Genomic DNA, 23,333 nt, shown 5'->3' with positions numbered 1-23,333 from the left:
TTGTGGTCTTGAAGCATGTGGGAACAATGCTCTGGCTGAGGGAAAGGTTGAAGATGGAGGTGAGAACATCAGCCAGCTCGTTAGCACATGCTCTAAGGGCTCGTCCAGGGATGTTGTCTGGTCCTGCTGCCTTGCGGAGGTTGATCTTCCTCAGGACCTTGTGTACTTGGTCTATTGAGACTGCTGGCAGGAGAGAGGGTCAGGTGATCTGGGGGTTCTGGAAGGTCTTGGAGGTCTGGGAGATCTAGGAGGTCTGGTGGGTATGGGAGGACGGGAAGGTCTGGGAGGTCTGGGGGTCTCAAAGCTGGTGTAAAACACGTTGAGATCATCTGGCAGTTGGCATATATCACAGCATTCAGGGCCTTTATAAGAACAGACAAAATTACTAAACTGAATCAATTTCAGCTTTCATTTTTTATTATGTATATTTTAGTAATAATTACATTTCATTATCTATATCTTTACCAGACATTTGCCACACAGGTGTAGATACTGTAAGTGCAGCTCTCTTCACCTACCTAACTCTTCCTTTGCACTGACAGTCACACACAAACACATTGTATTCAACTAGAAAATCACGAAAAACATAAACTTACAGCTTTCACAAAAATATCGTCAATGAATGTGGACAAAGCAGAAGCTATGGTTGACTCTGACATGTCGATTCTTACCAGTTTCTCTTTGCTTTCTCTCTCTTGTTGAACGAGGAGTTGGCTGAAGAAAACCCGCCAGTGAGGAGGTTAGGTTCAGACTCTGTTACCCTGGTAACTGACTCAGAGTTAAAGATTAACTTAACTTTCTGGAACTGAAAACCCGAGTTTCCCTCATCTCGGGATTAACAAACTTGGACTTAGCTAAACCTGCTTCCTAGAATAACCCCAGTAATGAATCTACAATGAGCTTAAAACATGTTGTGGATGAGAGAAGCAGTGAAAACACAGCACTTCAAGCCGGAGAAACTCAGAACATAACAGGCTCTGTTTTAGTTTATAATCTGTCAGCTGTGGACTCTGTGAGAGTAAAGATTAACTATTAAAACATAATGTTTTATGAGCATACTTTAATGCGTATATAACAATAACAATAAAATAATTCATTATTACGTTGCATTTTAGAATCTAGACAAGCTGGGATACATTAACAATACTGGGAAATAGTCTGAAAGTTTTACACCAAACTTACAAATAAAATGCCATTTGCCACTCAAAGGTTTCCATTTGTCTCTGTGCCACTTGGAAATGGGTTGAGCAGCATGTACCGTATGTACGGTTACTGAGATACTGTAACACATCCTGACTAACCTGTTTGTCCTGTGAAGAGAAACTAAAAGTCAGGGTTTTTTCCTCACAGTTGAGCAACCACACAAGGCTGTTTATCGTTTGGGGGGGGGATTTCTTCATAATATAATTTTAGAAAGCTCAAAGATCGTTTATGTTTCCACATTGTAAATCTTTCCAGTTGGGAGTAACCATATTTATAGTTATCAATTTCTTATTCAGCAAATACCTCAATATATCCTTTGGGTTACTGTTTTGCACTCAACGATCTATTAAAAGATTAAAAAACTTCACAAGAAACAGAAGACAGTCACAGGTGTTAGGCGTCCTGCTCACATTAACTAAGGCTCTATAACAATGCGATCTTAAATCGTGACATCTTTATTGAAATGACGTGATTAAGGGTGAGTTGCCGTTTCAGGCAACAGTTCTCGTATATTAGCTTCTTTTTTAAAAATTCTCCATGATACTTTTCAGGATTTTATTTTTTACTGGGCTACAGGGCTGTCCTAACGCATCTGTGTCCTATACCTGCCAATATGGTCCTCCTGACCGCGCCTTTAATCTTTACCTTGCGTAAACACTCCCTCCTTGCTGGCACACTTTCACAATTAGGAGTCAACAACAACTAGCTGAGCTTCAGTTAACACCCCAGGATTGAAGGTTTCAGAGCGTCACTGTAGGGCAGCATGTCCGTATCAACAGGCGCGGCCCTTCTGTGGATTTTACTTCTTACATTCACTGTCTCCACCGTGTCAGGTAACCTGAAACTTAAATATGAACCAGTGGGAGAGATTTGGTGTGGTGGTGGATCTGTCCGTTAAATACTGACACTAATGTCACTCAGAAGCTGAAAACAGCTGAAGCAAGAAAATCCCTTTCAAGAAGCTCTCAGAGCGTGAGTGTCAGGTGATACTGAGTACGGCTGTTTTCGGTAAATCGCCACGCCATATAACGAGTCCACAGCGGAAGTGGTCAACGGGAGATCAGTGGGTATGAATCACCACTGACTGATTAGTTTTCGAGAAAATAGCGCAGCATTTCCCGGAAGATCTCTGAGACCTCTGAGTGTGGACATGAGACTTTTGTTTTTAATGGCTTCCAAAGTCTTTGTGTTTCCCTGATGAACAGCAGAAATATACAGATTCTAAAACGCAACTTAATAATGAAAAATTTTATTGTTATTGTTATATACGCATTAAAGTATGATCCTAAATCATTGTGTTTTTATAGTTAATCTTTACTCTCACAGAGTCCGCAGCTGACAGATTAAAAACTAAAACACAGCCGGTTATGCCCCGAGTTTCTCTGGCTGGAAGCGACGTGTTTTCACTGCTTCTCTCATCTACAACATGTGTTAAGGTCGCGATTGTTTTATATATATATATATGTATACAATACTGGTTTATGTTTCACAACCTTTTCACAGTAAAGAAAGGGGCTGGTGGACCTTGGATGACCTCCAGAAACTTTTATTAATATATTTAAGATGATAGCAGCACTAATGAAACTTTTTGTTGTAATTATTAGAACAGAGGACACAGAGAATACCTGTTCAATCAATCAATTTAATTTCACCTTGATCTGCTGAGAAACTGAAGCAATTTTCACATCTCCTTTATTAGGCTGTGGGGAACGAGATGTGAATGCTTAAATGTATCCAGTTTAAAGTTTCGGAGCTCCAATGTGCAGCCATCACCTTAGGTATAAACAGCAGCACTAAGAGAGCACTCCTTGATAAGAGAGTTTTATTAACCAGAATAACGAATAGCTGCCAATTATTCTCATGAAGCTGATTGAACAGGCATTCTTGGTTCATGTTAAAGAGCAGTATAAAAGAGATTACAATCAAGTCTAACAACATTTTATACACATTCTAATTAACCAAAATAATACATGGCATAATACATACAGGCATTCCTATGACAATGCAATGCACAGTTTGCACTTCTTTTAGTAGTAAGGTAGACTTAAGCTGTTCCACATGTCCTGTGGATCCCTATTCAAATTGAATTCCTGGTATTGAATTCGGTTTATCAGTTGGAAAATCTTGCACCAAAAGTCTGTTTAAACAAATATACAGAACAACCTGCTTTTTCAAAATGACATCAATTCAAAATCATGGATGTGGAATCTGTCTTCAGTGTTTATTGTGTCTTTAATAAAGGTTGTTAAAGCACTGCAGATTTCTCATATATAATACATACATAATTCGTAGTAATTATCACTGGTTCAAATTCACAGCTTAAATACAAGGTTGTTGTTATTCTTTTTTAACTCACTTTTTCTTTTACTGAAACCCCGTTGATAACTACAGGGACAACCTACTCCATACCTTGTGACAATCAGCCCCGTAATAGATTTATTTTATTCTCTCAGGTGCAGACTCGGTGCATACACAGAAATTTGGTAAGAGGTCAGCAAATAAAGTGTAGGTGTCCTGTTTTATGATCATATAATGATGACTATAGAACAATAACAATTTGCTGCAATAACAAATTACTGATCCTCATTAGGGAAATACAAATACTTTAGATGCCATCCGTTCTTCCCACGTAGATCCAAATGATCTTCCAGGAATGGTGAAGCTATTTACCGAAGTACTGCAGCGATTTTCTACCTCTTGATCTCTAATCTGGAATCTAACTTGTTCCACAATACAGAGCTGCTTGGTTATAGGAGAAATCATCTGTCACTGCAGTTAGTCATATTTGTGAATTTTATCTCATCGAAATGGTAATTTCACTCTGTTATTTCCAGATATAATACAGGACCCAACATGTTTATCCCTTTGCTCACTATAACTCTCTGTTTGCTTCCAGGGGCCCAGAAGTTGACTCTCACTGCTGAACCAGGAGCCACCATAAACATCAGAAATAATAATAAAGTCAAAGGTTGCCAAGTGTGTACAGGATCAATTATTAAAAAATGCAACGCTGAATCTCTGAATTATTTAAAAGGAAGTACTGTGGAATTGAAATGCTCCACACCTCAAGATGTATTCAGTATAGAAATTGTACGGCGTATAAGTAAGTGTCTGTGTGATATCTGATTATTTTATCAGTGAGACTGAATGTCCTGAGTGGACTAACACAGCATGGGTGGATTCAATTTCTCTTTTCAGCTTGCACCACGGAGTCATGCAGTGGCCACATCATCCAGACTGACTTCAGCTCAATTGATGCGCTGCGTTTTAACCGCACGTTTACCTGGAATCTAGAGGCCGCAGCGCCAAAAGCTTTCCAAATAGATTTCACTAACACGGGTCTTAAACTGATTCATCCATCTGAGAAATGTCCAGACAGACACACCTACACCCTCCAGGCCTTCCAGTCTACGGGCAGTGCGGCTGTGGAGCAGTACTGCAGAAGTGGCACCATCAGCAGTGCTCAGATTTTGAAAAGCGGCAGCTTTTCTGTGGACGTCCCAGCAGAGCAGAAGCTGCAAAATGACAAGTTTGATGTGACTGTGCGGGAAAAAATCAAGTGTGAGTTTAGTTACAGTCACTTTTTTGTGTTTCTTTTAAAATGTAACAATTTTTGTTTTCATTTTAATTAAATTTTTTGTGTTTTGTGTGTGTGTGTGTGTGTGTGTGTGTGTGTGTGTGTGTGTGTGTGTGTGTGTGTGTGTGTGTGTGTTTTATACCTTGTGACAATCAGCCCCATAATAGATTTTTTATTCTATCAGGTGCAGACTCTGTGTATACATAGAAATTTGGTGAGAGGTCAGCTAATACAGTGTAGGTGTCCTGTTTTATGATCATATAATCAATTTTGAAAAAATGTTTGCTGGCATAAAAAAATCTAAAGAGTAAAGCTGCATGTAATAATTTGTATTCATTACTGATGCTCATCAGGGAAACACAAAGACTTTAGATTTTAGATTCCAACGAATCTTCATTGAATGGTGAGGCTATTCACTGGAGTACTGATTAGCTAGTACGCAGTGATTTTATACCTCTTGATCGCTAATCTGGATTCTAACTTGTTCCACAATACAGAGCTGCTTAGTTATAGGAGGAGACAAGCCGTAGGCTTCATCTGTCACTGCAGTTAGTTGTATTTGTGAATTTAATCTCATCTAAATGGTAATTTCACTCTGTTATTTCCAGATATAATACAGGACCCAACATGTTTATCCCTTTGCTCACTATAACTCTCTGTTTGCTTCCAGGGGCCCAGAAGTTGACTCTCACTGCTGAACCAGGAGCCACCATAAACATCAGAAATAATAATAAAGTCAAAGGTTGCCAAGTGTGTACAGGATCAATTATTAAAAAATGCAGTATTCAATCTCTGAACTCATTCAGTGGAAGTACTGTGTCAGTGGCGCTTGAATGCTCCAGACCTCAAGATGTATTCAGTATAGAAATTGTACGGCGTATAAGTAAGTGTCTGTGTGATATCTGATTATTTTATCAGTGAGACTGAAAGTCCTGAGTGGACTAACACAGCATGGGTGGATTCATTGTCTCTTTTCAGCTTGCACCACAGAGTCATGCAGTGGCCACATCATCCAGACTGACTTCAGCTCGACTGATGTGCTGCGTTTTAACCGCACGTTTACCTGGAATCTAGCGGCCGCAGCGCCAAAAGCTTTCCAAATAGATTTCACTAACACGGGTCTTAAACAGATCAATCCATCTGAGAAATGTCCAGACAGACACACCTACACCCTCCAGGCCTTCCAGTCTACAGGCAATGTGGCTGTGGGGAAGTACTGCAGAAGTGGCACCATCAGCAGTGCTCAGGTTTTGAAAAGCGGCAGCTTTTCTGTGGACGTCCCAGCAGAGCAGAAGCTGCAAAATGACAAGTTTGATGTGACTGTGCGGGAAAAAATCAAGTGTGAGTTTACATTCATTGTTTTGTGTTTCTTTCAAAATTACAGTGTCATTTAACAATTTTTGTTTTAATTTCAATTTATTTGGTGTGTTGTGTGTGTTGTAGCTCTTGCCCGAATTTCTCTGACTTTACCAAAAGGGACCTCTTCCTCAGAGCTGCTCTCGCCAGACTACCCAGAGAGCTTTCCTGATGACGACACCATGGAGTGGTACTTTCAGGTCCCAGACAAACACGGGGTTGATCTTCAGTTTCTAAACCTCACACAGCCAGATTGTGTGAAGAAGGAAGTAGCAGTGGAGTACCACCAGAAAGGCAGGGTGACATCGGTTCTGGGGCTAAATGACACACAGCCGCTCCAGAACCAGGGAGACTTTTTGCTCACGCTGAGGAACTGCGAGATGGAGAGAGCACCTGCTGATTCTCCTGGACTCACCTTCACCCTCAAGGTGTCTGCTTACCCACCCCGTTCAAAAGGTCTGAAAAAATAAAACGGCACTGACTTCAATGACAAAAAATATATATATATTGTGTCAATCCGAGATTAAGCACTCACTCATTCATAGTTTGTACTTTCATTAACAATAAATACATGAGATGTTATTCCGAGTTACTCCCGGGGAAAATATTTGCTTTTGGAAATCTAAAACTGCTTTAATCGATTTTTGCATAAAGCTCTGTCATTGCATAATGTAGAAGATGTTTGAAGTGATGACCACAGAGAGCGAAAACAAGGCCCCAAATGTTACGTTTTCTTCCACTTATGCAGTTCAGGGTACACCCTGGGGAGGTCACAACACTGTGTTTGAGCATGACTCCCCAGAGCAAACAGGTTAGGAAGGTATTTCAAACTTGCCCAACAGCTGGAGGCTCGATAGTCTGGGTAAAACCTCGTCATCACTAGGTCCAGATTTTTCCAAGACTTTGGTTTATGACAAAAAGAACTGCAGCACTGTGACCAGATCACATCAGCTTGATAACTTTAGCATTTGGTGTAAGGCACCACAGGAATATGAGGCTGTAGTGTAGCTTCACACTCGGGAGGATAAACGATAATTGAACGATTTTTCAGCTTCAGCAATTCTGTTTATTGTTGAATTCTTTTTTACAACCACTGCACAGTCGAAAATGTGATCCAAATGTTAACCAAGTTAATTGTTTCTCCTCTATAGCACCTTTAACCATCATCCTGGGTGTAGTGGCTACTCTGCTGGTCATTTCTGTCATAGTGCTAGTTGTAATGATTAGGTGAGTATTTCTATTATTTAGTGTGTTTTCAAAGGGGATGACCCATCAATAGCTGAATAAAACAGAAAATAATCCCAATCTTCTCTTTTTTCCCGCCAAACAGGAAGAACGAGAAGAAGAAGAAGAAGAAAGGCAATTATGAAGTTGCTGTCTATAATCCTAATGGCATCAACTTCTTACCAGGATACGAATCCCCAGACGTGCTGGGGACTTGTAAAGATGATGAGTCCCATGTGTACGAAGAGATTGATGACACTCTCGTCTACACACACCTGCTGAAAAGGGGTGCAGAGACTGGCAACTATGAAGAAACATATAAACCTGTTTCAGGACACAGAGACTCTCAAAAGCCACTGCTCTCATCACAGCAGGGCCCTCCACGCCCCAACAAGCCACCAAGCAAAATCCTAACCCCGGTGGACAATACAATTTACCAGAATATGATTTACCAGCCTAAGGATCAAAGTGAGGATGAACAGCTCCCGAATCTGGGGCCTCGACTGGAGCTAGAGGGCGGCAACTGAGCAGAAGACTGGACTCAGCTTTTTGATTTTTCTCTTGACTCACTTGAACTTTGGGATATTCATTCCCTGTGTGATTGCCTCACAAAGCACCTTTTCTGAGTGCAGCTTTTGCACTAAAGTGAGGCACACACAAACAACCTGTCTGCAGCTGTTACAACGTTTTGTCCCAGATTAAAGGCTCTTCGATTGCAAAAGTTGCTCTCAATCATCCCCTGTAGCTGCATCTGACATAAAACATATTTATTTCATAGTAAGGTCAAATATATTGCTTTTTTAATGTGTCACGATGGGATGAGTCCTTTGTCCTCATCGGAGACTAGTGGCATAATTCCCCTGCAATTAAACTGCATTTCAGTGTATTTTATTTTTAATTTCAGTGTAGTTATTTGACTGCAATAACTTAAAGCAGGTACACTGGAATAATGGGGTGAGAAGTCAGGTTTTTACAGAAAACAGATTATTTTATTTAATTTTAAGTAGTGCACAAGTAATTTTATAAAGTTCATGTCTTATTTATTAGTATTACAGAATATCAGGTATTTTAAAGGAAAGGGGAGAAATTAAGTACATTTAAGTAGTGCATAAAAATCCAAAAGTCTTTTTTTTCCTTTTTTGCCTGTCCCGTTTGGCTCTTTTGCATCAGAATTATTGTCTAAAGGCAAAGAAAGATGCCCAACAGATTTACTTTACCAAATTGACCATCCCAGCCTTGCCATAATGGTCCATTTGATTCACCCTTTATTGTTTATTTTATTTTCACTTGCTGAATACGGGACAGACTTGACTGGGGGAAAGAAGGGGAGAAAGAAAGAGGGAAAGAGAAACAGCTGAGAAGAGGGACGGGGGAGAAGGGCAAAAAACAAAAACCAACAGAACGGGCAGGAAAAAAAAAGAAAAAAAAATGCATCTATCAATCACCTGGATCACCTGCTGAGAAAGAAAAAAGAAAACAAGCAGAAGAGAACAAGAGTAATAGAATAAACAACATCACAATGATATATGGGAATATGGCAGTAAATACTAAATATTAAACATTATTGTGCAGCACATAAGATCAACAGAACACAGTGTGCTTTGAGGTAGGAGCCAAAAAGGGTGTAGTTTGTGGGTGTGATCACCCGTGTGTACACCTGTGAGCATGGACGCGCTTGGGCTCACTCAGCAGCCGCGGAGCAGAAGCCAGGGGGGGTTGCAGTGACGCGCCCGTGAGCTCCGCCGGCAGCCAGCTGCGCCTGAGTGACCGAGCCCCAGGCCGAGAGGCCGGGGGCACCCCACCTCCGAAATGGCCGGAGCGAGCCCCAGGCTCCAGGCCCCGATAAGCGGCCGCCAAGGAGTGAGCCGGTGTGTACCTGGACGCCCATCCCCAGACACAAAGAACCACCAATGCACCGATGTCTGAGGGAGTCCGCCACTGGCAGGGGAAGTGGTGGTAGGGGGAGATAGGCCTCCAAACCTTGGAGGGCCTGAGATGTCCCCAGAGAGGTGGCGCCTGACACCCAACCTGACATATAGACACAGACATACAGGCACACACAGACACAAACATCCATTCCCACCCTCATGCTCTCATATGCATTTACTCCACACTCAACCAACGTGGAGACAGACATAAAGAGACGCTGTACACACGATCACACTCCCCAAGCGTACTCTACAAACCGGGTCTAGGTACCCTTGACCCTGGAGGGGGGAACTGCACCCAGACCCAGGTGGTGTTACCCTTTTCCCTGCGGTGGGGAGAGGCAGACCGCCCCGACTCCGCAGCAGCAGGGAGGCCCCACACCCCAGACCGCAGTCGGACGGCCAACTCCTCCTCCTAGCCCCCCCGCTCCAGCAGGCCGCAGAGAATGGGGGTGAGAGAAGACTCCAAACCTCCCTCCACCCGCTCCTTGTAGTGTTGATGCATGTGTGTTCTAAGGTGCATTTAAAACCCAGGAGGGCATGGAGCTACCTGCCAGAGAGCAGCAGGTAAGCGCATAGTCCCTCCTGCTAGCCCTCAATGTCTACGTGTATTCAAAATTGAGAGGTGGGCAACGACGCCAGGGGTGAGGTGTACACCCTGATGGTAATTTGGACTCCGTGTATCGTGCCCACCCCCAAGATCCTATATGTATGTGTAATGAGAGTGTGAGTAATGTGAATGTCTAAGTTGTGGGATAAAATTGAGGCAGAGGCAGCCAGAAGGGGACAGGGGGGGGGGGGGGGGGGGTAGCCTCCTCTGCACCCTGGTGACATACCCCTACTCCAAGGCCCTGCATGTGTGGGTGGTTGTGGTGGAGCGGGAAGAGGGAGGCAGCTGGAGATGGGGAGGGAAGGAAGGGAGGGGCAAGTGACCCCTCCCTGGGGCCAGCTCCCCCGCTGACCCCAGTAGGCACCCCCATACTCCACGACCCGCCAGGGAAAGGGGGCCCAGGCCCATCCAGACCGGGGCCCAGTGCAGCAGCGCCTCCCGGCCCCACAGAGCCCGGGACAGTCCACCCAACCCCACCACAGAGAAAACTGCACCCACCCCACCATCCACTCATCTTCCAGACTACATAAGACAATAAACACCCAGGCTGAGATCTTCCTCCACCTCTCCTGTATCTCCCCCTCCTGCAGAGAGTTCCTGAGGAGAGGAAAGCTCCTGCAAGATGAGTCATTTTAAGTATTCAATTTCATTGTAATTTTGCTGAATAAACAATATTTTCCCATCTTACCTCATAAATGGACTGGATTTTGGGTGTATGGACCATATTATGGAGTCACTTGACCTTGTCTTACATGATATTTATTGTTTTAGTGTGAATGATGGAGAGTCCACTGTGAAACTATTCTTTCATATTTATTTATATAAACATTATGTAGTAATTTAAACTGTTCTTCCTTTTCTACTTTTCAATATATTTATTCAAGCTTTCAATATATTTTCACAGCGTTGTCTCCTCTGAATAGGATAGAACACCAAAGCTTTCTCCTTCCAGAGCAACGTCCAGCAGACAACAAGTGCAGATAAAAGTTTTCAGTGGTCTTAAACAAACTTGTTTCTCTTTCCTGTGCCAATTTCAATACGATCCGCCCTCTTTTTTCTTTTCTTTTCTTTTCTTTTTTTTTTTTTTTTGGTTAAGTAAATATTACAGCTTCAAGCTTCCCATCCAAGAAGCTACTCTAAGCGAGCGGTGAGTAACGGGCAGAACAATTACATTCTTTTCCACTAGAGGGCAGTACAACTCCTTGCTCCAATTAAATGGGTTGCCAGAAGAAGACAAAGAAGAAATTACTACAAATGAGACCACGCAGCACGTGATCTGCTGGCCGGACTGACCAGTTTATCGTGAGGACAAAAATGAATTTTTCTTTAACTTAGTTTGTCACAGAAGGACGTTTGTAATCCAGAGGGGAAAATTATTATGATTAATGTTCCCAATTACTTCATCTTAATAAATAAATACAACACAACCTGCGTTTGCCTCTTTGATCCATTTCTTTGTTCATACTCAAATACCGTGAACTGGCTTTTGAGTATGCACAAAGAAATGAACACATCAAGCTGCTTGTGCCTTTATATGTTCTGCCAGTTCTTTCTCTATATGGTCGTCAAAGACTGGACAGGCAAGTGCAGTTCCTTTATATCCTTTAATGGCCTTGTTTCTTTTCCATCTATCTTTTTCTTCTCCATAGATCGTTTTAATGTCATCCTGCATATGTGCATCTTCTTCGCCACCTGAATGGACTTCCCCTTCTCCACCTTGCTCACTATAGTTCACAGCTCTGTTTACGTCCTCTAACGGAGTGGAAGCTCTGCCTGTCCTCCACATTATAACTCTGTGGCATAACTACAGGCGTATAGACTCATAGTGTGGCTTACAAAAGGACTAACACATTTGTGAAATGTTTTCAAACTTGTTTAAAACAGACAAAATAATCAAAATACCTTGATCACAGAAATTTTACCTGGAAAGGCAAAAATCACTTGAACTTAAATGTGCTTAATTCTCATGCAACGAGGCGCTTCTTTGCAGGATGAGAAAAATGTCGGACTCTCCATAAATGTGCGGTCACATGATCAATTTCTTCCCTAGAAACAGGGTGTGGCACAACTCCTTCGATCTGTTCTGCTATTTTACACTCGATCATAAAGATTTTCACATGAAACAGAAGACAAGCACAGTTGTTACTAATCGCATTCCTTAAGTCTAAAAGCAGTGCAGGCTAAATCTAGATTTTATTGTCATGAGAGGACTGAGCCTGTTTTATCGTTTCCGGTAATATCATATATCAAACTCTGCATATTTTCCAGAAATTTCACTTTATTTTAGCACTTTTGTTCTACATCACGTGTCGTAACGCGTCAGCACGCCTACCTGCCAAGATGGCGATTCTAGCCACGCCTTTAAACATCACCTGGCCTCAACACTCCCTCCTTGCTGGCACACGTTCACATAGGGAGTGGACTCGTTGTGTCAACAGCTGCTCCGTGAGCTTGATGTAACGCAGAGGAAAATGTGGCGTCCCAGCTCCAGACAAGAAGCGATGAAATGTGTCCGCTGATTTTAATTTTGTTTTTTCTCTCAGGATTGAAAGTTTCAGAGCTTCACTGTAGGGCAGCATGTCCCTATCAACAGGCGCGGCCCTTCTGTGGATTTTACTTCTTACGTTCATCGTGTCCACCGTGTCAGGTAATCCGAACCTTAAATATGAACCAGGGGGAGAGATTTAGTGTGAAATATTGGTGGGTTGGTGGATCTGTCCGTTAAATATTGACACTGTCTTCACTCAGAAGCTGAAAACAGCTGAAGCAAGAAAATCCCTTTCAAGAAGCTCCCAGAGTGTGTCATTTGATATGGGCTGTGCCGGTTTTGCCCCTGTGTAAATTTGAATAACAAACATTTCAGTGTAAACTAGGTTATGGCCGACCCAGAGACCTGACTGAAGCACCATATTATGTGCTGAGCTTGCTCAGGTTTACTCAGTACAGACCTGCTTAGTCACAGGAACACTTAAGACAAGCTTCATCCATCACAGCAGTCAGTTTTATTTGTGAATGGAATTTCACTGTGTTATTTCCAGATATGACACAGGTCACACATGTTTATCCCTTTGCTCACTATAACTCTCTGTTTGCTTCCAGGGGCCCAGAAGTTGACTCTCACTGCTGAACCAGGAGCCACTATAAACATCAGAAATAATAATCAGGTCAAAGGTTGCCAAGTGTGTACAGGATCAGGGAACACACAACGTTGCAGTATTGAATCTCTGAACTCATTCAGTGGAAGTACTGTGTCAGTGGCGCTTGAATGCTCCAGACCTCAAGATGTATTCAGTATAGAAATTGTACGGCGTATAAGTAAGTGTCTGTGTGATATCTGATTATTTTATCAGTGAGACTGAATGTCCTGAGTGGACTAACGCAGTATGAGTGGATTCATTTTCTCCTTTCAGATTGCACCACGAAGTCATGCAGTGGCCACATCATCCAGACTGACTTCAGCTCGACTGATGTGCTGCGTTTTAACCGCACGTTTACCTGGAATCTAGCGGCCGCAGCGCCAAAAGCTTTCCAAATAGATTTCACTAACACGGGTCTTAAACAGATCAATCCATCTGAGAAATGTCCAGACAGACACACCTACACCCTCCAGGCCTTCCAGTCTACAGGCAATGTGGCTGTGGGGAAGTACTGCAGAAGTGGCACCATCAGCAGTGCTCAGGTTTTGAAAAGCGGCAGCTTTTCTGTGGACGTCCCAGCAGAGCAGAAGCTGCAAAATGACAAGTTTGATGTGACTGTGCGGGAAAAAATCAAGTGTGAGTTTACATTCATTGTTTTGTGTTTCTTTCAAAATTACAGTGTCATTTAACAATTTTTGTTTTAATTTCAATTTATTTGGTGTGTTGTGTGTGTGTGTTGTAGCTCTTGCCCGAATTTCTCTGACTTTACCAAAAGGGACCTCTTCCTCAGAGCTGCTCTCGCCAGACTACCCAGAGAGCTTTCCTGATGATGACATCATGGAGTGGTACTTTCAGGTCCCAGACAAACACGGGGTTGATGTTCAGTTTCTAAACCTCACACAGCCAGATTGTGTGAAGAAGGAAGTAGCAGTGGAGTACCACCAGAAAGGCAGGGTGACATCGGTTCTGGGGCTAAATGACACACAGCCGCTCCAGAACCAGGGAGACTTTTTGCTCACGCTGAGGAACTGCGAGATGGAGAGAGCACCTGCTGATTCTCCTGGACTCACCTTCACCCTCAAGGTGTCTGCTTCCAGCCCAGCTTCAACAGGTCTGTATCATATAAGCACTTTGTGGAGCATTTGGTAACAAAAGTGTGAGTTGGTAGAGACCAAAAATGGAGCTGAAAGAAGATTGCGTATTGGACTTGTAATTAATCAAAAGGCCCTAACAAGACTACAAGTGAATACTGAGGATGTCTTCATGTTTTGAAGGTGTGTTATTATGTGCAGTGACATGTCTATATGTCAAACTTTTTCTATGTTAGAGCAGCACAACTGTGTAAATACATACCAGACTTTACAGGTGTGTAGCTGATGAGTGCAGTCTGACCCACAAGTAAGCAACAAGCACCAGAAGCATGTTAGTCACAGGGGTTAAAAGCTCCATCACATTATGTCTTTAGCTATAGTATTATTAAAGAGGGTGAGCTCAGATAGTCTGGTCTGTGGTTTCTCCCACTGTAAGGTGTTGGGTGATGCTGATGCTTCGTCTGACTCCAAGTGTTTCAAACACGTAGTTACTAAGTGTAGCTCCATTTCCAAAACCGATTAATAATGTGTGGGTCCCACATGGCTAAATTTAGTACTGCAGTTTCTTTTGTACAGTGGTTTTGCTGTTGGGGAGATGTGTGCTGCCTGCTCTGCATGTGGCAGCATGTACTTGTATAAATAGTTTCTTTCTTTTTTCTTTTTCTATCGTCTTAAAGGTTACAACAAAGGTGCAGTTTGATTAGTCAGTGGTATGACAATGTTCCCTTTCTTGTAATATTTGTGAATAGGAGGGACTTGGAAAGTGTGTGTTATGGCCTGTTTCTGAGCCCAGGCAAACTCTTAAATTGCCTAATCTCTTAGTCATGTATGACAGCACTGATAAATTTCCAGGAAAGTTTGAGGAATCACATTTGTTGTACGTGCTTTGTTTTGTTGTCCCCAACCCTTCCAGTGCCATGTAGAGTAGATCTCCGCAAAACTGAGGGCCTTTCTCTGAACATTTCCACGGTGACATCGACCCCTGACTGCGTGATGAAAATAAACTCGGCGAAAAAAGACAACATCACAGTCACATCAAGTGCTGATCTGTCTTTTGAGGACTGCTTTCCTGGCAACATGGAAGTCAGAGCCACGCAAGTCATAGGTAACTCAAGATTTACTTAAACTCTCGTTTCATCAGCTGTTTAAGCCTCACTGTGTAAAATCCACAGATGTATCATCAATAATTCATTATAATACTTTTGTCATTTAATCTAAATGATCTTAGATTTGGCTAAAAATTCTATGGTCCAAAGTTTGAACATATATTTAAAATGATTGCTGTGAATTTTTTACATAATATATTAAATAATTTTAAAAATATAATTTTTGAGAAATAGTCTGACTTCCACCGTGTTTCTCATTTTAAAATCGGAGGCAATATTTGAATATCTCAAAAGAAATTTTTACTGGTTTTTCTTATCATAATTCTGGAAAGTGAATGGTGGGATCTTTTTAAAAAAATAAATAAATATAAAGTATTTCTTATACCAAGGCGAAGTTCATTATTTACTTTTAATCCATATAATTTTCAGGCAAATCAGAGTTGGTTCAGCTGAAAATATTCAAAATTTTGATTTTAAGACGGAATAATAATAATAATACTAATGAAGGCGTTTAAAATGCATTGTAATATAGTGTAATTTAAGGATAAATATTCACTGCTGTTTTAGATTTGTTACTAAGTTATATTTTATTATATTTTATTTTTCAGTTTATATACACGCCTCCTAATTTGGGTGCTCAAAGGAGATGTTACAGCTGTTGGCAAATACATTAGTACTCACATGTGCTTACAGGTTCATTAAAGTTAGTTCAGACCATGTGTTTAAAAACATCTGTACTACCTTCTACTAAAAGTGCTTCTCATTGTACTGTAAAGAACTTTATCAGTTTCATTTGAGAACCTCTTTCCGTTCAGATTGTAGTTCTGGTAAATGTCCTGATCCAGTCAGTCTGTCGGTGCCTCTGCTGCCATCATGCCTCCCTGCACCTCTGAGCCGTGTGACGTGGATACTGCGTCCCGGTCAGCACGGCACGGTAAAGCTGATTTCTCCCACCGGGCCCCTTAAGCAGTCCCTACCTGGACAGCTATGTGATGACAGCGTCACTATTAACGTGGCAGAAGAGAATGGAGCAACTATTGGGACCTTCTGCCCCAACGGAGCCATACAGACCGTCCACATTCACACAAGTGTGTCTGTCACATGGTGGTCCAGCATGAATGCTAAAGCACCAAGATCGGCTGTGTTGAATGCCAGTTTTGAAAAAGAGATTACAGGTAAAAACAAGCACACTTGAAGGGGATAAGCTGAATAAAATAAGAACATTAAATAACCATTAATATTTCACATTGTTTTCTTTTTGCAATAACCTTCAGAAAGATACATATTCACCGTTTCTCCAAAGAGAGACACCCCAGAACTTGTGGCTACTCCAGCTTGGCCAGCGGGAATGAAGGCCTACTCCACCGTCTCCTGGATTGTCTCAGTTCCTCCGAAGATGGAGGCGCAGCTGATTTTTACCAAGCTCAGCCAGCCCAAGTGCATCAACCGCCACACCAACATCCGGGTGCAAAGAATGGGCAGCCCCAAGGAGGACTACAGCCACAGGGAGGATGAGGTGGCCAATAGCGAGCTCACGGTCTCTGAGAGCTTCTACCTCAACATGTCCAACTGTTTGCCTGAAAGAGGAAACTTCAGCGTAATTACCAAGATCTCCCTGCAGAAGAGCAATGGTAAGAGGAAACTTTACAGTTACTTAATCTATATCATAATTTTCTGATTTTTAAAAAATAGATATATAATTCTCAAGAATATTTCAATGAATTTCCATGAAAATTTGTCCAGACACTCAAGGTCCTCTGGCTTTTGAAGACGAATGTGACAAACTTTAATTTTCAGCATGCATCAGCTTGTTTCTGTTGCCTTGATAAGGATGTTAGCCAGCTGAACATTTCGGTCAATACACTGTTGTGCATATGTAGATGAAAGATGCATCCTGGCGAGCATCATCAGTGATCTTTCCTAGATTCCTTGGGTGATTCGGATTGGCGACCCAGCCAGGGATTGATCAGGTCCTGACATTAAGCCTCAGATTTCCCCACTTAATCCACCTGGAGGCTCCATCAGCTGCTTCTTTTGCAGTCCTGATAGCTGTGTTTCTGTGTGGTCTCTTCACGCCTGGCAGGGTGAGGACTCTGCAGCCTACTTCAACAGGAAGATGACCTTTTTCTGGCAGTCCTCCCGAAACAAGTCCTTAAAACTTGGCCAGCTTGCTTTCAAAAGCCTCCTCCATGTGATCCTACCAGTGCACAGTCAGTTCAGTCAGGGCAGGTTGTTTTAACGGCTCTGAAAGAATGACAGTATGTGTCATCGGTGATGTGTCACAGAAACATGACTTGCTTGCCCAGACTGAGCACTGGTTCCCAGTTGTGTGAAGTGAAGACTTTGCTCTGTTCTGTGCTTTTGGTTTCTCATTAAGAAATGAGATTCATACACAGACTTGCCGTACAGCTGGAGGTGTGATGGGCTGGTAAAATGTCATACGCAGCTTGTTGAGGAATTTAATTTGTTGGTGCTCTGCTCGCCAGATGTATTTACATAAAGTATCATCACTGACTGATTGGCTTTAGTATTTCGCCTAAAGAACTGCTGCAGCTGTAGCATACAGGAGTATGAAGCTGTAGTATGGCTTCAAAGTTGGGAGCGTGGAGGTCATGGATACTGAAACTGTTTTCTTTTTTTAACCTTATTGCAAAGTTTTATTCTGCTTTGCTGATTTTTAATCAATGTTCTGTTTGGGGGAAAAGTTACTTACGCAGTTACTTTCCTTCTTTCTCTCTTGTGCAAGAAGAAAGCTCCAGTACCAGGATTGTATTTATCTATATTTTTATTAATTCTTCAGCTTCAGGAGGCAGCAGCCTAAGCAAGGACACCCAGAACCTCCCTCTTCCCAACTACCCCCTCCAGCTTATCTGGAGGAATACTGCTGCATTTCCAGGCCAGCTGAGAGATGTAATCTCCCAAGCATGTCCTGGGTGTGTCCTAGGGCATCATTCCGGTGGGAAATTCCGGAAACACTTCAGCCAAGAGGTTCCCAGAAGCCATCCTAGTCAGATTCCCGAACCACCTACCTCTCTCTAAGGGAGAGACCTCCCACCCTTCAGAGAAAACTCATTTCTTTTAATCACTGCCCAGAGTTTGTGACCATAGGTGAGGGTTGGATGGTAGATCAACCGGTAAATCGAGAGCCTTGCTGTCATACTCAGCTCTCATTACCACAACGGATTGATGCAGTGTCTGCATCACTGCAGGAGCGTCCACCATCCGTCTGTCAATGTCAGGGGAAAAATGTGATAGAAAAAGCTGACTATGGTGTTTGTTGCCATTTTTTTCTTTCTAGGCCTTTTACTAATCAACATCCTGAGTGTGGTGGCTGCTCTGCTGGTCATTTTTGTAATGGTGCTGGTTGTGGTCTGTGTGGTGATTAGGTGAGTATTACTCTTTTATCCTTTGTTCTTTGAGTTTTATTATTTTTCTTTACAGTTAACATGGGTATTTTCACATTGTTTACTTATCTGCTCTCCTCAACCTGCTAGAAATTTTTGTCCTTCATCGAAATTGATAGCGAGCATAATTTATCAGTAAATTTAATTTAAAAAAGCTCCGATCTTCTTTTCTGCCAAATAGGAAGAAGAAGAAGAAGCTCAATCACGAAGTCTCTGTCTATAATCCAAATGGCATCAACTTCCTGCCAGGATACAACGGACCCCCGAAAACACACGAAGACGATGACGCTCACGTGTACACCTCCATCGACGACACACTCGTCTACACACACCTGCTGAAAAAGGGTGCAGATATTGGCATCTATGGAGAAACATACCAACATTTCACGGGACACACAGACTCTCAAAAGCCACTGCTCTCGTCACAGAAGGGTCCTCCACTTCCCAACAGGTCTCCGAGCCAAGACCAAACCCTGATGGACCAAAGTGAGGACGAACAGTCTTCAAATCTGGGGCCTCGACTGGAGCCAGAGGGCGGCAACTGAGCAGAAGATTGGACTCGACTTTTTGATTTTTCTCTTGACCCACTTGAACTTTGGGATATTTATTCCCCGTGTGTTTGCTCGCTGTTCAGACCCCCAAAAGACACTTTTTTTGTGTTGAGTGCAGCTTTTGCACTAAAGTGAGGCACACACAAACAGCTTCCAAACCTGTCTGCAGCTGTTACAGCGTTTTGTCTCAGGTTAAGGTTCTTCTTTTTCAAAAGCAGCACTTAATCATTCCTTCTACACAGGTTTTTAGTTTTTATAAAGAGGTCTTCTGTTGCTTTCAGGAAATGAACGTTTTCCATTTGTGATATTTTGTAAATACATTATATCGTTATCAGAACACAACGGTCTGGACTGCAGCAGCCGTATGTTGCAGCAGCATGTCCTTCTGTTGTTCATTGTTGCTTTTTGTTTTCTAGCTGTAGTGTCATTACACCATAAATGAGCCTTACATATAGGTCAGGCTCCCTTTAGAAATTAGTAAGGATCTTATAGTTGTTTTCAGTCATTTGTGTTACTGGGACGGTGCCAAACTGAAACCGAGCATTTGAGAAGCTCGAGCCTAAAGTGCTACTAGTTCATACTGAGACTGTATATCATGATCAGCACTGATCAGTAGTTAAAAAAACCTGTTTCACCATTTGTTATGAGGACAGACACAGCTTTGTTTGGATTACAATGAGGAAAAATATACATTTATTTGCATTATATCAGCAGCTGCATCTGCCATAAAATGTATTTATTTAGTAGTGAGCTGTAATATGTTGCTGTTTAAATGTCCCTTATTCTAGCATGAGCCTAAACATGAAAGAGAAAAGTTTTCTTTCAAGGCATGCATCTGTCCTCTTTGAGGAAAAGTGCTTCAGAAGGACTTTGGTCTTGAAAATTCCTCTTCCCCACGGAGTGTGGCCATAAATGTTTTACAGTCTCAGTGGCTCACAGTGAGTAAAGAAACTTTAGAGGAGCCTTTAAAATCCGGAAGTTTGGAAGTGTTCAGACTTGTTGATCTGTCGCCTTCATTTGGGTGAGTAAAGTACTTTGAATGCAAACACAAAATGTAGTGTGTGTGTGTGTGTGTGTGTGTGTGTGTGTGTGTGTGTGTGTGTGTGTGTGTGTGTGTGTGTGTGTGTGTGTGTGTGTGTGTGAGAGACGTGACTGTACTCATCATACTCTCATCATTCTCTCTTAGTGAATAGGCTGGATTTAGTTCCAGTATAAATTGGACAGGCGGGAGTCTTACGTTCATACTGAATCAGTTGCACAATACAATGAATCAGTCAACTTGGCACACCTATTTAAAAACCAAAACTAAACGAGAAACTACCCTATGCTCATGCTTTGTTTTTGTTTAGTTTATTCATGGAGGAAATGAATGTATGATCTTATGATGTGACCGTGAAAATGACAACAATCATAACCCAGGTTTTATTTATTACCTTTGGTTGTAATAGATTTGTTACAAAAGCTTTTTTCTGTATGAGGAGTAGTACATTCACATTATATCTGCTGTTTGTTTGTTTGTTTGTTTGTTTGTACATCAGAGAGAAGAATAAAATGGTAAACATGTTCATTAATATCCTGTAATAAAACATGAGAAGCATAACTTAACATTTAGAAATAAAGAAGGTGGCACAGAAAAGGCACTTTGTAAAAAGAACTTAGTAACTCAGTAAGAAAAGATTTTGTTATGTTAACTGGCGGCTAATAAGAGAAAAATAAAGACAAACCCTCCAGTGTTTACCTCAATGAATATTTAAAGCATTGTTTATGGAGTGTATGTACAAGTGGGTGTAGCTTATACAAAGAGCACCAAGTGAAATCTCTGTTCTGGACTGACATCTGGAAGGCTTGGCCGAGAAAATGCAGGCTGATTAAAGATGCAGCGCATTATTTTTCAGCGCATTTCATAATGTTGCACTTCATGCTTACAAAGCAATGTCAGAGACTGAAAAACGGAGCAACAGATGGTCTCTCAGACGATGTTGAACTCGCACACAGACGCCTTCTCAGCCCTGCAGTTCTCATCGAACCACTTCCCGTTGGCCGTGATGGAGAGGACGGCGCAGTTCTGGCTGGATCCCCCATCTGGCTGCTGGGTGATTTCAGTCTCCCAGTTTTTGAAGCGCACATTAGAGCCTGATTGGTCAACCCAGTGGCCATCGGTAACCATGTCATTAATGCCCAGCCAGATGTGCTCATCGGGGCCGATGCTCTGGCGTACGTAGCTGTAGAGATGGTCGTTTTCGTCTCCTGTTAGAGGAGTGCTTAGGCTGCCTCCTTTGGCGATGCAGTCTTCACTGGCGGCATGGAAGGATTGTTTCACCAGATTGGCCAGAAAACACTTTCTGTGGATCTTTGTGCCCTTTAGACAAACTGATAGAGAGGGAATTATGAGGAAGTGGTTCAAAAGCCCTGGATCTGTTTCAGCTCTCCATCTCTAGAAAGCTGTTTAACTAGAAAATGACATGCAGCCTGCAAACTGAAGCAAATACTTGAGTGGATTGTGCAACTTTGGGGCATTCTTTACAAAAAATCTAACTGCATGGTGTTTGTGAAGAAGTCTACACCTGTTTGTAAAGCTTGCTGCTCTTTCAGCACGGTCAGATCCCGAGTAATGTCATCAATTTGCCTCTGCAGATTCTCGATTGTAGAGTTGATGGCAGATTCTGCACAAAATTACCGAAACAAACAAACAAAAAAACAAGGTGAACTCTAACAATACTGTCCTGTAGAAGCCACTGATTTTATATTCAGCTGGTGAATATGAAGTCCTACCTTTTTTGCCATTTCTTTTCTTCGAGTTCTGCTGGGGTGAGCCGTGTGCCAACAAGAGAAGGCAGAGCACCATCCAAAGTCCTCTAGCATCCATCATACCTGGAAAAAATACCTTAAATCCAATGCAGGGAGCCTGTTTTGGTGCAGCACAGCTTCTGAGCGCTGGCCAGACTGTGGCGTTTTACACACTCGGGCTGGAGGCACAGAGCGGAGTGAGGAAATCTTATCTGAGAGAGAACAAATGTTTTACAGATGTTTGACAGAGGTTTGTGTTGCTTTTGAAAGGCTGAGGCGAGATGGATGGGGAGCAGCTTTTTGTATTTAACAGTGTTCAGACAAGCATGGCTGGTTTTTCCATATGTTTGTAAGACACCAATAAATTACAGATATCCTTTTGTCTTTTTGAGTGTGCAGTCATTTATTACATTAATAGAATTTAACAGGATCGGCATGTTGATGAAGCTATTTTGTCAATTACCTGCATCGGTTTTTGTTTAACGGCAACAACTATTAAAATGACGAACACATGAAAAGGCTTTTATCTTAGTTTTTTGAACTGTCGATCTAATCTCTTGTTTTCCTGTCACAGAGCCAGCTGTATTTCTTTTAAGGGCCAAAGGTTGGACTTTTTTTTGGGGGGGGGGGGTCCACAGCTTACATCTGGATCGCCTAAATGAGCTGGAGGGTGTGTAGCTGACATGTGGCAGAGACTTGTGTAATAAGTAATTTCACTATTGTGAAATTGACTTTAAAATGTTTCTGGAAGCCCATAGAGTTTTACTGACCATCAGCCAGCAATGAAAGGGAAGACTGGCCAAGACTCCAACCAGTCACTATCCACAGAGCCACATTTCACAGAGCCTGGCAAACGCAAGCAAACAGAATTATCATTCTCACGTGTACAGTCCTTAAAAATAATGAAAATGCAAACTCGGATGAACAGCAACACATGACATATTACACCAGAGGCAGTGTGGAAAAATCCCACGATTTAACCACCTCTGGCAACACTAACTTGAAGTAATTGTACTCTGTATGACTTAATCAGACTCTCAAGTTGTGGAGGATTTTTTGTCCATTCTTCTTTACAGTGTTGCTTCAGTTCATTCAGGTTTACAAGCTCATTATTCAGGCTGAGGTCTGGAATTGGCTGGACCACTGCAACATGCTGATTCATTTCTCGTTCAGATAATCTGTTGTAGATTTGCTGATGTGCTGCGATCATTGTCCTGTTGTATGACTGTTCTATCCAAGCTTTAGGTGTCAGACAGCTTAAGCTCATATTTGACAAGTTCTTTGGCATACCGACAAATTCATGGTTGACTCAATGACTGGAAGGTGCCCAGGTCCTGTAGCCACAAAACAAACCTAAAT

The 23,333-nt window shown here is 42.2% G+C and overlaps 2 protein-coding genes across 3 annotated transcripts; one reads left to right on the top strand and one right to left on the bottom strand.

Moving 5' to 3' along the window:
• The first annotated feature begins 1,897 nt into the window (after positions 1–1,897).
• Positions 1,898–20,922, top strand: cdcp1a (CUB domain containing protein 1a). Of its 2 annotated transcripts, XM_085473117.1 has the most exons (13): positions 1,898–2,036; positions 4,100–4,306; positions 4,402–4,764; positions 5,451–5,663; positions 5,759–6,121; positions 12,998–13,213; positions 13,309–13,671; positions 13,778–14,146; positions 15,040–15,231; positions 16,048–16,407; positions 16,507–16,863; positions 18,531–18,618; positions 18,818–20,922. In XM_085473117.1, the coding sequence occupies exons 1-13, from the start codon at positions 1,967–1,969 to the stop codon at positions 19,179–19,181; spliced, it is 3,525 nt and encodes a 1,174-aa protein (XP_085329243.1). In that variant the 5' UTR covers positions 1,898–1,966; the 3' UTR covers positions 19,182–20,922. The 2 variants fall into 2 exon arrangements, with proteins under 2 accessions (XP_085329243.1, XP_085329244.1); XM_085473118.1 differs by lacking the exons at positions 1,898–2,036; positions 4,100–4,306; positions 4,402–4,764; positions 5,451–5,663; positions 5,759–6,121 and adding an exon at positions 12,107–12,545.
• clec3ba (C-type lectin domain family 3, member Ba) lies at positions 20,537–22,194 on the bottom strand. Its single transcript, XM_085473119.1, has 3 exons — positions 21,960–22,194; positions 21,752–21,850; positions 20,537–21,557 (listed from the first exon to the last, which is right to left on the bottom strand). The coding sequence occupies exons 1-3, from the start codon at positions 22,054–22,056 to the stop codon at positions 21,157–21,159; spliced, it is 597 nt and encodes a 198-aa protein (XP_085329245.1). The 5' UTR covers positions 22,057–22,194; the 3' UTR covers positions 20,537–21,156.
• Between the last annotated feature and the right edge of the window lie 1,139 nt (positions 22,195–23,333).

This window comes from Copadichromis virginalis, linkage group LG11 (genome assembly GCF_057382275.1).
Source record: "Copadichromis virginalis isolate Kocher_CV1m ecotype Utaka linkage group LG11, C_Virginalis_male_GT1.1, whole genome shotgun sequence".
In the NCBI taxonomy this organism is placed as follows: Eukaryota; Metazoa; Chordata; class Actinopteri; order Cichliformes; family Cichlidae; genus Copadichromis; species Copadichromis virginalis.
This window is presented reverse-complemented; position numbering and strand designations above follow the sequence as displayed.